Raw genomic sequence first — 16,081 nt, 5'->3', positions numbered from 1 at the left:
GTGGGCCTCAAGGGGATATACATCATATGCAATATACTAATTAATCCTCAACAAACAACTGATGCTCGTGTACTGAAAAATATACTTCAAAAGCTACTTTAGGTACTTACATGGAGATCGTGCCAATCGATGATATTTCATGAAAGAAAAACAAACCAGATAACCAGTTAAGAGGCAATGAACTATTCCCACATGTAGATTGCTTGTTGTTTAGTCAACATCTTCGAGTTTTTCGATCCATAACATATCAGATAGAAAGCAATTCAACTCAAGTATTAAACTATTTGCTGCTCAGTTCAATGAATGATGATGAGATTGCTGGGGTTTTAGGCCATGATGATAAACTATGTCTTAAAATTGAAGTGCTTAAATGAGTCATCTGATTTATAATTAAATTAGTCATGAGAAACTATGTTTTGTTTAATGGTTTACCTTTTAAACTAGAGTTGATTGCGTCACAAGGCACAATGCTTTATTCCCCTAATTGGTGTTTTGAAGTATGAAAACAACTCCTGAGATTAACTTCAAATCCATTTCTTAATTTTCCATCAGTAAGTTTCCTATTTGCTGAGCATTATATCAGATGCTATATGATTATCCAAATCTGAAATTTCTTATGACATACACACATGATACCCATGCATGCATACAGACATTCATACATACATGTGTACGTGTACTATATGCATGAATAAATATTTATGTGATGTAAAGCTAGTGGTTTCTTACATTCATGCATACAAGCATACCTACAGTTACACTTGTTGCTGAAACTGGCCCACCTTAGAAACAATTTTCCTCCTATAAAAGCTCTTCATTTGTGCCTTCCTCCCTTACCTTCAAAGTCATCAACAATCATTCGATACAACATATTGAACCCTTCTTCGGCTTCAGCACCGACTTCCACGACTTAAAAACCATGGTTCCCAGTGAGCTCAGAGGACTTCACTACCTAGCTCCGGAAAACCCGATCCTTATTCCGTCCAATCTTGGCATGATGCAAAACTCTATACCATCTTCTCACTTCAATACATTCTTTAACAGCCTTCCGAATCCCCACATCACGCCCTCTTCCCTCGAGCTCACCCCGCTGTCCTCCAGTATCAGCAATAATTCAACTTCAGACGAGGCCGAGGAGCACCAGGTAAAACTCACCGACGAGAGGAAACAGCGGAGAATGATATCAAACAGAGAGTCCGCTCGGCGGTCGAGGATGCGGAAACAGAAGCACCTGGATGAACTGTGGTCACAGGTCATCAGGCTTCGTAATGAGAACCACAATCTCATAGACAAGCTAAACCATGTATCGGAGTCCCATGACCGTGTCCTTCAAGAGAATGCAAGGCTCAAGGAAGAAGCTTCCGATCTTCGCCAAATGCTGTCCGACATTAAAATCGGCAGTCCTTATTCCCTTGCATTCAGAGAGCTGGAAGAGGTCCCCTGCAACACTGCTTACTTGAAAGCTGAGTCCATAAATCAATCTATTGCTAACTCAGTTGACTTGCTTCATTGAAATAAGAGTCATCTTCCCATATAGATATATACACACGTATATATAATAAATGTTCCTCAGTTTTCTATGGCTGTATGGGACAAAAATCCAACCATGCAATAACATCTTTTGATCATATTTTCATATAACTCATCCAGGGCTCTTCTCGCCGCATAAACACTAATCCGAAAACGATAAAAACAACGTGTATCAGCGGTGATCCATACACAGAAACAAATCAATCACTCAATCATGAATTTAATATAATACTCGAATAATAGATTTTCACCTAAGATATGGATTAGGTAAAGAATTTTGACCTATAATATGAATTATAAATATATAGCCAAATTTACTGCTTCTAGAGTGGTGGCCCCATAGCCAGGCCAATTCTCCATTGCTGTTCACAATAACAGGGGGCAAGAGGACAAATGGTGGTGGAAAATTGTGTTGCTAGTGGATTCATCATTGAAAATAGTTACTGTAACTGTGCAAAACATTTTGTAAAAGGCTATCCACTAAATATGACCCCCCCTGAGTACTCTTTTTTTTTTTTACATCAATGGCTTGGTCTTGAACTTGGAGTTTTCATCTCCAAGCTTACGTTGTTTTCACCAAAAAGGAACAAAGCACAACCTGCGGTTCAGGTTCCTGCTTGAACAGTGATCCCACTGCATAAATAGTAAGTTCTATCCATAAAACCTGCAGGTTTTGCTTGTCCTTTAAAGGGACAAACAAGTAAAGCTGAAGACTCTAAAGCAGTTCACAAGTTTTCCAATTTTTGGAATATATCCCCAGAAACTCAATCATGGCATGTTCATCATCTTCACATTATTCCACCTCGAAAAAGCCTAGAGCTATTCCAATCTGGTTTCTGCTCTTATGACACGGCCTCATGTATTAGTCGATTCTAAAGGTGCACCTGCAGATGCATTGTTCAACTGCATAAGCCTCTAATTATAATCCTAATGTATTCAAGATTTTGTATTTTCTTTCCAAAATTATATCTCAATTGTTTTAGACTGAGTTGAAGGATCCATTGGAGACTGTTGGAGTTAAATTAGTGAAGCAAGCTGGTGCAAAAACAAATGACCTTGCTGGTGATGGTTGCATCACCTCTATAGTTCTTGCTTTAGGTAAGAATCAGATATATGGAGGAGGATTCTTTACGGAACGGATTGTAATGAGAACAAAAGAGTTCTGTCAACCTTGAATGGTTCACCTCTTCTAGTTTGAACGGAGAGTTGCGACCGGAAAGAGAATAACCATTGATCATTGTCTTTTGGTAATGTCATCATGGCTACTAGTAGGATGACGAAAACTTTGAATTTCATCCCAGTCAATTTATTAAAGAACTTGTCTATGCATTATAGTCGACTAATGGAGTATTTATAATTTTTAATATATTTAGTTCGATGGGGATTTGAGCGTTTCTAAAGATTTATCTTCGGAAGTATGACAATTTCTTTTTATTTGCTTTGGAAAAGAAGGCTTTGAGACGATGAAGAAATATAGTGGAAATGTTGGTCCTGCAAAAATGCCTGGAAATTCTTACCAAATGTAAAAATGATTGATTGGTATTAGTTTGGTATCCATTTTCATAGATGCAATTAGTGACAAAAAACGGAAATTTATTCAAACATAAAGGACCAATTGTATTGTTTATCCAAAAGATAGAAACAGAACAGTAACTGCCAAGGGCATCAAGGATGTGTTGTAAACAGAATACATGTGTTTCAGGCTCTGGGTTACTTCTGTTTTAAAATCCTCCCCCACTCTTTACACCTACACCAATATACAAAGGAAGATCCAATTTTTCCAAAGAGCGGTGAGAGATTGTTCTGTTTCCCTCTACGAATTAATAAAAAAAACAATCTTGAAAACTCCATCATTTCATCATTGAGGAATAAAAAAATGATGATTTTGATGGATTTGGTCATAGCTGGGATTTCACTGATGATTGGTTTGGGGATTTTCGCCTTCATTGCTTCGATTCTTTGCTCTGCTGCTTTCTTGCACCACGCTAAATATTTCTTCTGATTTCATGTTCCAGTGCTCTCAGGCAATCTCTTTGTTCAATACCCTTGGTTTGGTGTTTATGATTCCTTTGGTTTCTGGGCTTTTTTAACAGCAATTTACTTCCTGGAAACCTATGTTCTTTATTTTTCATGTAGATGGGTTGAAATTCGCAGCAGTTGGTGGTAGATAGGTTGAATTCTCAGTCTTTTTAGAAATCTAGTTTCAGAATGTATGAACTCACTTATGTTATATAATACTACAATAATGGGAAAAAGCTTCGATTTTGATTGAATGAAACAGGATGTGTTGATTAAATTTGATATCGATGTAGATTTATAGCTGCAAAAATTGTCAATTATGGAATGATGAACATGATGATTCTGTAAATAAAATTTGAAACTGGGACGAAGAAGAAGAAGAGGAAAAACAGAGTATTTCTTCTTCTTTCCATCGGGATCGGAGACGAACCCTAGGGGCCTGTAGAAGCCCAAGACCCTAGGCTCCGAGTACAGAGCAATATTACAAATACCTTTGTCCAGCAGCTGCTCGATCAGCCGTTCCATCACGGCTTTGTCGAGCCCGAGCCCGAGCCCCTGGAACGACGGGTCCACCACCACGTCCCATATTATGGCGTTGAACACGCCGTCCCCCGTCGCTCTGGCGAAGGCCACCGGTTTGTGGCTCCTCCTGTGCTCGAACCAGAGCAGGGACTGGGTGTGTTCCAGTGCCAGTTTGATCTTCTCCGGGTCACGCCTTGGGAATCCGACGGCTACGAAGACGGAGTTGAGGTGGTCGAGGTTGAGATCGGAGATAGTGCGGCGAAGGGCGAAGCCTCGGTACTCGAGGTCCTTGTTGGAGATGGAGTATTTGAATGTCGCCGGGAAAGGGACGGCTGGTGATCGGAAGTTGGAGATGATGCCACGCGGAAGCATTGGTGAAGAAATGTTAATGGAATGGATGAGGAGGATGGCTCCTTTTTTTTGTTTTGTGATTTATGTGGTCGTTAATGGCGGTTGGGTGGGTGGATCATGAAGGTTAAAAACTGATAGGATTGGCGGGAAAATGTGGGTCTTTACTGGCCCTAGATAGGGATGGCAATTGGTTAGGTCGGGTTTTGGTCAACCCAAACCAACTTAAAAATATATATATATATCTTTCATCCGAATCTGATCCGACTCAAAAAATATTTTTCACTGGACTCTGATTCGACCCAAAATTTTAAAATATAAATTCAACCCGATCCGATCCGGTATAAAATAAAAATTTAATTTAAAATTAATATTTTTTTTAAAGAAGTTACATTATTATTCTCGGGTCGGGTTGAACTGGAATTTATTCACCCAAATTGTCATCCCTAGCCCCAAGTAAGGCTAAAGGTGTAGATGAATCGACCTTAGACGAATAAGATTGTGTTAGTGTTTGTTTGTTTATTTTTAAAAGTGTTTATATTTGATTTGTAGTCATTTAAATTTTTAATATTATATTTGTGTTTATTGTTTTAATTTTTAAGGTGTTTGTGTTTGGATTGCTTAGCTTTTAGGAATATGTTTATTTCTTCTTTTTTTAACATATTCGTTTAGCGTATGACAACATGTTCATTTAACATTTACGAACATATCCATGTCATACGTGTAACGTTTACGAACATGTTCGTGTCATACGTGTAACGTTTAATGTTTACGAATATATTTGTTGATATAATTCGAGTCCCCTCCATCTCTCTCTCTCTTACTTTTTCTTAGCAAGCCAAAGAAAATAGTGAAATTACACACATAATTTAAACTTTAAAGTTCATCGTATGTTCAATTTAGTCTTTATCTTCATCAATATTTTAGAATCCTGTAAACGAGTTTATAAGTTAGTTGATAAATAAATTTATAAATGAGTCAATAAACGAACTTATACATGAGCTTGTTCATGAACATAAACGAATCGAATACGTTTCTGTTCGTGTTTGTTCGTTTATTAAATGAACATAAAAGTTTTATTCATGCTCGTTCAATTAGCATAATATATGAATATTATACGAATGATTCATGAACAGTTTATCGATTACTCTATTCATCTAAATCTATAGATAAAAGCGGCTAAAAATTTAAAAAATTTAAAAATGATTTAAATTTTAGTTTTTAAAAAGTTTATGGATTGATCCGATAAATAATAAATTCAAAATTTTATATAAGAATATAAAACTTTTTATCATTTAATCTAACAAATTCATACCACCATCTTCGAACATCGTTTTTATACTCAAATTTATTATTATATATAATTAAAATTTGAGTATCACATCCCAACCTTCGAATATGTATGTATATATATAAATGTTTTTAAAACCGGACCGGATATTGAACCGGTGAAGGTTCACTGGTTCAACCGCGGTTGAACCGGATTTTATATAAAATAATATTTTTTTTTATTTTACATAATATTCAAAGTAATATTAATATATATGTAACACTTTTTTTTATGTTTACAATATTAAAAGGTATAAAAATATCACAAGTCATAACATATATAAATTAAAAATCATAAAATCAAGTGAAACAAAATTATTCAAATCAACTACAACATAATATTTTAGCTAAACACATATTAAATAATAAATATAATTATATAACTATAATTAAAAAAATAAAATTGGGGCTTAAAAAAACATAACAAATGATGTCATTTGATTTAATTTTTTTTAAAAAAATAATCTCACATGGCTAAGAAACATAGAAGAGCATCCCAACTTACTTCTATAAATAATAGAGGTAATTTGACATTCAAAATCATTGAGCATTTTGGTGAGCACAGAGCGAACTATTCTTTCGCTTCAATTGAGCTCAAATTTTATGCTTCAATCGAACTTTTAAATTTTTTTTGAGTTCAAGCCTTTTCGAGTTCAAGTTTTAATATTACATTTTCGAGTTCGAGTTGAACTTGATAATTTTTTAGGTCGTGAGTTTTTGAGTCGAGTTGAGCTTACTTTTAAAGTTTTCGAGTTCGAGTCGAGCTCAACAATACTCGAATTTGACTTGGCTCGTTGAACAAACGACGTCGTTTGATTTAATTTTATAAAAAAAAAAGAAAAAAAAAGTGAACCGGCGGTTCAAACCAGTTTTGTCGGTTTTTATTCAGTTCACCTCGGTTTTACCAGTTTTCAACCGGTTCTATCGATTTTCAATCGGTTCATTGTCAGATCGATTTTGTGAAGTAACCGGACCGGACAGGTCACCAGTTCAACCGGTTGAACAGGCCGATCCGGTCCGATTTGATTTTAATAACCATGGATATATATATATACGTGACTCTAAGAAGAGGGAAATCACTAGAGTAGGAAAGTGAAAAAATTACAAGTAGGGATCATCGGATTTTATTTTTATTTCGAGTAGAGTTGTATTTATATTGAAACGGAGAAAACGTTAGGACCACTCAACGTCTTTGTAAAGACGTGTGAAGAATTTGATGTCTCCTTCAAATAAATATGTGAGAAGATGTCGTATTTTTCTTACGTCTTTCGGAAAAAAGGTCGAATGATCCAAAGTCTCCCTCAAATAAAAAAATCATTTTTTCAACGCACTACTCAAATAAAGTTGTCCCAGAAACAGTGAAAGACTAGGGATGATAATTTAATTTGAATTGATTCGATAGGTTGGATTTTTTTAAAAAATAATTTAGGTTCGGATCGGGTCGATTTTTAAGGGGCGAGGTCCGGTCGGGTTCGGGTGGAGGGTGAAACATTCCGATCCGACCAAGGCTAATAATATAATATTTAAAAAAATATTATTATTTTAATTAAATCCTTTTTATAGGGTTGGGTTGGATCCGATCGGATTTATACTTTAAAAAATGATGGTAATTTAATTTGAATTGACTCGATAGGGTCGGATTTTTTTATAAAAAAATTAGGTTCGGATCGGGTCGATTTTTAAGGGGTGAGGTCCGGTCGGGTTCAGGTGGAGGGTGAAACACTCCGATCCGACCAAGGCTAATAATATAATTTTTTAAAAAAAATATTATTATTTTAATTAAATCCTTTTTTATAGGGTCGGGTTGGATCCGATTGGATTTATACTTTAAAAATTCGAGTCGAGTCGAAATCAGGTGAATGATATATGTTTTCAAGCCGGGTCGAATCGAAATTAGGTGAATGATACATATTTTTCGAACTGAGTCAAATCTAATCAAGTTCAAGTGCATGTCGAGTTTTAAAAAAAAAAAACCCCAACTCTAATCCTACCCGTTGCCATCCGTCTGAAATGCCATGTGCCCTTCCTATTTGTGGGCCTTTTAGTCCCAACAAGAAGTCACCGAAATTTTGCTCTCTCTCTCTCAACTGTTCCAGCAGCACATTAATGGGTGAAAGCCTCTGCATTTTGCCTTTTGAAGAAGCTACAAAATCTGAAGCTTTTGTATCATTAAAGGCCTTTCAATGGGAAAAAAAGTGGGTGAGCTCTGATTTCATCTGCAGTTGTTTCTACTACTTACGACTACAACACCAATTGACCAGTTTGGACCACAATTTTTTTCTGGGAAAATGATGATCATATAATCATAACTTGTAGTAATAAATGGATACAGATTCCTTTTATAAGTATCTATGAATTGAATTGAATTGAACTCAAACATGTGAATGGATAGCTGCAATTTTGACTGTTGAAAAAAAAATCACATTGGCACTATTATGGGTAAATTACGTATTTAGTACCTGAACTATCAGTTTTAATATCTAAACTTTCAAAAAAATTAAAATCATACTTAACTTATAGTTTTTGTTTAGTTAGTACTTCACCTTTAAAAATTTAACTATACTGCCTTTTTCATGGGTAAATTACTTCATTCATCACTCAACTATCTTCTCACTCCTATTTTAGTACTAAAGTTTAACAAATTTCAATTTAACTACTCAACTTTCGAATTGTTCATATTTTAATCACTTTAATTTATTTTATTAATAATTTCCATGACATGACATTTATTATTATTTTATTAATACACAGTTAAAAAAATTGAAAGATAAAGTGATTAAATTAGGAGTAATTTGAAAGTTAAGCAATTAAATTAAAAAAATTAAACTCCAATGACCAAAATAGGATTGAGAATATAGTTGAGTGATGAATGTTACAATTTACCCATAAAAAAGCGTCACGTACAAATCACCCTTTAAGTTTTAACAGCGAGTTAATAAAACGAAAGAAAAATTAAATGTTAGTATAATTTAAAAAATATTAAAAGTTAAAATGTTAAAACGGATCAAAAATCATAATTTAACTATTAAACGCCTAATTTACCCGCATTATTAACTACTCTCCCTACTGTAATTTCATGGATATCCTTTTGTGACTACAAGACTCAAATTCGATAGATTTTAATTCGAATTTATCTTATAAAATCAATTTTTGAGTGTTATTTATATAGATAGTAAAAAAATATTATTCAAACAGTATTGGAGAATTATAAATGTATACTATATTTTAATTTAAAAATTACCCAAATCAGTAAAAAAAATAGATATAACATTCACAGACAAATAATTATTATAATTATACTGTTATTATTAATCACCCGTTAACTGAACTTGAATTCACGATTGAGTACAAAGTAAGCGAACCGAACCGGGGTCTACCATGCCTCATCGGCAATTTCAAAGTAAGGGCAATATGGTGAACCGATAAATTAGTGGCAATTTAGAAAATATAACAAAACAAGGGTAATTAATACTGAGATTCTCTCCCATTCATTATTTTTTTCCCCCATCGGCTTTTGGCTTTTAGGAAAACATTCTAAAAATAAATAGTAAAAATATAAATGAAGGTGTAATTCCATCCTCAGTCTTTGTACTATTGAAACTTTTGAAATCTAGTCCCTCCATTTTTATCTCTAAGAGTTTAGTCTTTTTATTTGGTTGATTTGAAGATTTGAAGTTTTTATTGATATTATTGTTAATTAATATTTTATTTTAAAAAAAAAATTACGCAATTATAATTAATATGATTGACAATTGTAAAGGTAATTGTTTGATGTATAATAAGTGAAGTGATAGTTGTTTATGATTTAAACGGTAATTGTTTGGGTTAATAATAAAATAAGTGCCCAAATTATATCTCTTTTTTCGAATAAGTGACAACTATTTTTTGTCACATCTTGGTGTCTAACGTTTTCTCTGTTATCATTTTAGGTGTCTAACTTTTTCTTCGTTATCATTTTAGGTGCACAGGCGTTAACCGTAATTAAACCCCCGGTTAAGTGACACGTGCCTCGTTTTGGTAATTTTGATAATTTTATTTAAAATAGAAAATAATTTTTTTTTGAAAAAACCTAAAAAAATTTAAATCTTAAAAAGAAACCCAAAACTTTTCAAACCTTAATTTTAATCTCTTTGACACTGTCGGCCACCATCAACGTCGTCAATCGGCCAAACACCTAACAATATGTGACCGACCAACCACCCACGAACAAAACTCCATACTTTTGCAACCAATCGAACTCTAAATCCTCCTAAATTTATAAATTCCTAAACAGAAATCCTTAAACCTAATACCTAAAACCCTAACCATGATCCCAAATTTATTATTAAATTCAACCCAAAATATAATTAATTGAAGCATTGGGATGATGGGGAGAGCGCCGACGAAGGGGAGGGGGAATGTGTCGAGGTGGGGTTGGAATTGTACAGTTTTTAAAAAAATTAAAAATATTTTTAAAAAAAATAAAATTCTCAAAATTACCAGAATATGACATGTGATACTTAACGGAGTTTTTTAACAGTGGTTAACGCCTAGGTACCTAAAATGGTAGCGAATAAAATATTAGGCACCTAAAATTATAACAGAGAAAACATTAGGCACCAAGATGGATAAAAAAATAATTTAGGCACCTATTTGAGAAAATTTGTATAGTTTAGATACTTATTTTGATATTAAGCCTAATTGTTGTATGAAATTTATGGTTTATACATTTTGATAATTAAAAAAATCAATCATTACTACTTGACATATTATTATTTTTAAAATTTCTCTTTATTTAATAAAATTAATTTCAATAATTTTTTTTAGAAAATCAATGTTTCAATTTTATAACAATTTGTATTGACCTTTAATCATTAAATCGTAAGAGAACTCTTATTAAATTTGAATACGTGTTGCCTACTACTTTATAATTTTTAAACAACAACAACAACAACAACAAAACCCAATTCCCATATGTAATGGATTAGGGTATAGCCCCCAACGCCAGGTTGAGAGTATTTCGTGGAAGACCTCCGGCAGTCAGAAAATTAAAAATATAGATAAAATGCAAAGCATGTATAAATAAATTTTAATAGAATTTATTATTATTTATTTGATTTTAGTTTTAAGTAACATAAAAATGGATTAAATTATTAAAATTAAAAAAAGGGAATTAATTTTAAAATTCCAAAGCTTATAGGGACTGGCAGCAAATGAAACCATAAAATAAAAATAAAAGATAAAAACAGAGAAGCCGATGACATTGTTTGTGACTGTGTGCATGTGAACCACAGTTCACACCCTTTGGCTTCTTCATTTTTTTTATTTTTTTTTTCTGATTGTTTCCCGAGAAAAAAATTGGATCAAACATCGCTAATCAAAAATGGGTTCGGTTCAATTTATTGAATCAATCGATTGGGAGCAAGAAGCGTACCCTGCTTATGGCGATTTCATTGTCCTTCCTCTCTTTGCTCTGTTTTTCCCCTCTGTTCGTTTCTTTCTCGATAGATTCATCTTTGAGGTAATTGGTTTTCCCTTTTTTAATTCTATTTTATCCATCTTTATGATGACTGATTGGATTTTTTTCATTGCTTTGAATGAATAAAAGGTCAAAAGTTTAGATATTTTGTTTCTTTCTGGTGTATTTGACGTTGCTTTTTTTTTTCTTATCTTTATTGAATTGCTTTGATGGGTTTGTTTTGGTTGTTCTAGGATTGACCTATATAAGATTCATGGCTTTTTTCAATTGTTCTCGCTGCCGCTTATTTTTTGTTACATGTGAATGGTATTACATGTTCTTTTATGCTGCTCAAGAAGATTTATAGAGTCAAAGTGTAAAAAGGTCTGTTTGGTTCTGGGAATTAGATCATACTTTTCTGTTTGGTTTTGGTTATTGATATTTAAAATGAATAAAGCATGGATTAGAACTGAATTTAAAAGAAAATTAGGACTTTGAATGAATATTAAGATATGAAGAGTCATTTAAGCATGTTTTCTTTTGCAGTACTTGTCACTGCTGTAATCCATTTAACTTTTAATTAGAGTTTTGTTGTCTATGTAAAATACATTGCTATTGGATGGCTGTATGCTTTCTTTGTCTAAGTTTCTCTTTGGGCTACTCAATTTAGGTATTGCTCTTCTTCTTCCCTCAACTATGCCAAACTCTACTGTAGATCCTATTTCCCTTTTGTGTTTGAATCCTTGACTTTAGATTATTGTCCCTATTGGTCTTAGTTTGTCATACCATCGCATTGTCCTACAAGCTAAAACTATGTTGTGAAAAGCTCGTGTTTATGTTGCTGACATTAGAAGATAAGATCCAGAAGTTTGAACTTTGGACCTACTGCATGACGGTTGTAATGTGATTATTCTATTCTTTTTGTTGTTCGCAACTATTCTTTTTGTTGTTCGCAAATTTCTAGTTTTTACTCCTAAAGACTTGCTTTCAGTTAACAATTTGTATCTTCTAAGACATACTAAAAGTTATCTTTCGTTTGCTACATGTTTAACTGAGTTTTAGTTCTATATCAGTACATGTTTGATTATTTTGTGTAATGTCAGTGCTATGGGTGTTGTTATATTAGTTTTTTGACTAAAATTGAAACTTTCCCCACATAGGGATACAGTTTGTTGCAATTTACTTGCTAAAGACTTGAAACTAATTATAGAGTAGGCGATATTCGAGTACAGATAAAAGTTTCATGGCTGATAAGAGTAAGCATAAATCAAATATTGAAGCATATGCTTGGCATATTGTTTTCCATGTAATATTGCTATCTTGGTGTAGTTACTTTGGTCTATTCTCCTTTGTTTCCTCTCCTTTTTTCTGTCACCATTTTGAAAATATCTTAGATGGTTTCAGAAAATTGGAAGGCGGTTGATTTTTGGGAAGGGCATGAGATGCTGGATAGCGATACAAAAGAGAAAAAGAAGAAGATTAGAAAATTTAAGGAGTCTGCTTGGAAATGCATTTATTATCTTTCAGCTGAGGTTCTGGCTCTCTGTGTAACTTACAACGAGCCCTGGTTTAGAAATACCAGGAACTTTTGGGTAGGACCTGGAGACCAGGTCTGGCCTGATCAGAAAATTAAGTGAGCTTCATTGACTTAAACAATAGATAACTGTGCTTTTCACTTCGATCAATTCTTGCTTAAACATATCTTGTGTTTATTAAACATTCAGAGAATGAGGATCTGTTATGTTTCTTTTCCAGATTGAAGTTAAAGGGACTTTATATGTATGTTGCTGGATTTTATGCGTACTCTATATTTGCTTTGATTTTGGGAAACAAGGCGTTCTGACTTTGGAGTCTCCATGGTCATCATGTTGCAACTGTCACCTCATCGTGTTTTCTTACATATTTAGGTATGCTTCGACAGGTTCTTTCTTACTACAATATAGGATATTAGGCTTGTAGATTTTTGAATTTTATAGAATGGTAGTTTCTTTTTCTTATGCCAGTTTCTTGCAGATTTGCTCGTGTCGGTTCGGTTGTTTTCGCAATTCATGATGCTAGCGATGTATTTCTTGAGATAGGGAAGATGAGCAAATAAGTGGTGCTGAAACACTTGCTAGCGCTGCATTTTAGTTTTTGTTTTGTCTTGGGTCTTATTGCGCCTCATTTACTACCCGTTCTGGATCCTCTGGAGTACAAGGTTCGTATTCATGTCTGATATTCTGCCCAACTTTTGTAGGTTTCTTCTTAAGAACTTGAGAACCTCACCGAAATCGATTCACGTATGCTGTCTTACTTCCTATATAGAGATTAAAAAGAACATAACTTTTCTTGGTTTTTTTTCAGTTTTAATCCCCCGTGTAAGACCTAGACAATGGAATAGTCCTGTTACTGTTAGATTTGTATTCGACCCTATATGTAATCTGAAATGAATTAGAAACTTCGATAATACTGAATGATTACTAAAGAACTCATCATTTCTCACCATTGAAAGTTAGCCCCCTTACCCGCTGGTATATGGTTAACAGTGGTGAGTTCCGGGTTTTAAGATCGCATTCTAGTTTTGATATTTTCGTCTATCTTATTCTCTCGTCTATTGCAGTTATGAAGTTCTCCGTACATTGGACAAAGAAAAGCATCCAGTACATGGACCGATTTGTTATTATCTGTTCAACACACTCCTATTTTGCCTGCTGGTTCTTCATATTTTGGTGGGGTACTTATGTATCGAATGCTTGTAAAACAAATCCAAGCAAGAGGCAAACTCAGTGAAGATGTTAGATCTGGTAAGGACATATTTCTAACATGCTAAACATGAATTTAATTCATATATATATATGTATATATTGTCAACTAGCTTATGTTCCATTTATAGAATCTGCTTTCAACTGGTTTTCTTTTCACGCCCTAACTCAGTAACTAACTCTTTTATCTTTAATCATCATTTTGCCCTTTATTATCTTATGCAGATTCTGAAGATGAACATGAAGATTGATCTGGAAAGAAGAAACACTGCATTAAATGACTTGTGAAAGGGTAAACCTTTTTTATATGAAAGCCTCGTATGTACTCTTAGTTTTGGTGACCAGGATTCAATCACAGGCAACCCGAACTATCCAAAAAGAAAGCCTCATATTGCTCATATATATCATTTCAAACAAGTATATGAGTGACAACACATTCCTTTTGTGAAAAGTTTTGGTTTTCACCATACTTTCAAGTCTTTCATCGTCGTTTCTCTGTAAACTGATGCAACAGTCTCTTGTTTGTGTACTTGTGCAGACAGATGGGGTGTCAGCCATTGATATTCTTAATCTGAATGGTTTACTTGCATCTCTATTTTATAGCGTTGTTGTGACGACTCACAAATTTCAGAGTTCCACTGGGTCTACTTCGACAGGCTCACAGGCAAATTGTTGTAAAATTACATTTTACCATGGAACTCTGTAATTCATCAACTCAAAGATAACTCTGCAGCCAAGTTGAGAGTTTGCTTTTGGATCAGTTTCTTATTGATTGTTTCGTCTTAAATTGAAGCTCATAACAGTTGTAGATTCATGTCTCCATACTGAGCAGATTTTAGTAAAAGGTGATTATTTTTTCGGATTGAAACCGATTATTTTAATACCGAGTCCCGAGTTTGATTCCCCTCAGTGACTTATACCGAGTCCCCAGTTCGATTCGCAAATAGTGTCCATGGACAAGTAAACATAAACCCCCTATATATACTTAATGCTATGGACCATAAATTAGTTTGTTTGGGAACCCTGCAGCTCAAGGAACAAGGATCCTTGAGGACCACGCCAGTGTCCCATGCTGGTATGTCATATCTTTACCGATCTAATTCCTTATGATTAGGTTCTGTCAATTCATAAATTGTAAATTCACATTGTCATGCAACTTGTCTGAGTACTCGATAGAGTAATGTTGAAGGTAAAATTTGAACTTATGGGACTTTGAGGGACTAAATTGCAAATGAAATTATGTGGGTTGAAATGGGGCAAAGGTATTTGTTGAATGAAAAAAAAAATGATCCAAATGATGAGTCAAAGTCTTTTATGGCAACGTGTATCCATGTGATTGTTTGCTCATTAAAACTACTCATTATTGGTTTAATTTGGTCAAACATTATGGAGCTGACAAATCCCGGAAAGATTAACGTAGAGATGTAATTTAATTTGAAATGGAATTTCGATTCGACTTAATTTGATAAGGTTAGATTTTTTATAAAATATTGTGTTTAAATTAGGTTGGATCAGATTTTTTAAGAGAGTGGGATCGTGTCGGATTGAGTTAAAGTGAATGGTGAATTTTTTTTTTACCTTATTCTATTCGGGGATAACAATGTATTACTTTAAAAAATTATGTTTTTAATTAAGTTTTTATTTTATATTAATCGAGTTATCCATATTTTTAAATCGAATCTGGTTAATCAAAACTTAACACGACTTAACTGTTGCCATCCTAAGTACATGGACTTTTCTAATTATTAGAATGTTCTACATTGAAAATGTACATTATTAAATTTATATTTCCCTATTGCTAAACCTAACAATCCTTAAATATCTTTTAGTTTTCTCAAAGTGCAATTAACGTGATATACTTTTGTCTAATAAAAGGAAAAATATTATTTTAATAAAAAATTTTAATATCATAATAAATAAAAATGTATATATGCATGATAAAGCCCGTTTAATATAAGAGAAAAAATTTAGATATATTATTTTTTATTGTCTTATTAATCTAGATCGATCAGGATCGTATACTTAGTTTTGGTGAGTGAGTCTCCTAACGAAAATTTTATGCATACATAATTTTTTACCGCTTGAACTATCCCCGTTAGTTAAAAAATGTAGATATATTTAATAATAAAATTTTCTTTTTACCGTTTAATCTCTC

At 33.4% G+C, this 16,081-nt stretch overlaps 2 protein-coding genes and 1 pseudogene across 2 annotated transcripts; 2 read left to right on the top strand and 1 right to left on the bottom strand.

Annotated features, from left to right (window-relative positions):
- The first annotated feature begins 855 nt into the window (after positions 1-855).
- On the top strand, positions 856-1,610 carry LOC120211267 (basic leucine zipper 43-like). Its single transcript, XM_039209852.1, has one exon. It carries the CDS (start codon positions 920-922, stop codon positions 1,511-1,513), a length of 594 nt encoding a protein of 197 aa, XP_039065783.1. The 5' UTR covers positions 856-919; the 3' UTR covers positions 1,514-1,610.
- Positions 1,611-3,844: 2,234 nt separating this feature from the next.
- LOC120211330 (serotonin N-acetyltransferase 2, chloroplastic-like) lies at positions 3,845-4,443 on the bottom strand. Its single transcript, XM_039209893.1, has 2 exons — positions 3,940-4,443; positions 3,845-3,850 (listed from the first exon to the last, which is right to left on the bottom strand). The coding sequence occupies exons 1-2, from the start codon at positions 4,441-4,443 to the stop codon at positions 3,845-3,847; spliced, it is 510 nt and encodes a 169-aa protein (XP_039065824.1).
- A 6,538-nt stretch (positions 4,444-10,981) lies between these two features.
- On the top strand, positions 10,982-14,541 carry LOC120211483 (annotated as a pseudogene).
- Positions 14,542-16,081: the final 1,540 nt, after the last annotated feature.

This window comes from Hibiscus syriacus, unplaced genomic scaffold (assembly GCF_006381635.1).
Source record: "Hibiscus syriacus cultivar Baekdansim isolate YM2019G1 unplaced genomic scaffold, ASM638163v2 tig00109972_pilon, whole genome shotgun sequence".
In the NCBI taxonomy this organism is placed as follows: domain Eukaryota; kingdom Viridiplantae; phylum Streptophyta; class Magnoliopsida; order Malvales; family Malvaceae; genus Hibiscus; species Hibiscus syriacus.
Note: the sequence above shows the minus strand (reverse complement) of the source record. Positions and strands in the feature narration are given on the sequence as shown.

Coding starts and splice junctions, on each gene's coding strand:
- LOC120211267 (XM_039209852.1), top strand. CDS start 920: ATGGTTCCCAGTGAGCTCAGAGGACTTCACTACCTAGCTCCGGAAAAC.
- LOC120211330 (XM_039209893.1), bottom strand. CDS start 4,443: ATGCTTCCGCGTGGCATCATCTCCAACTTCCGATCACCAGCCGTCCCT.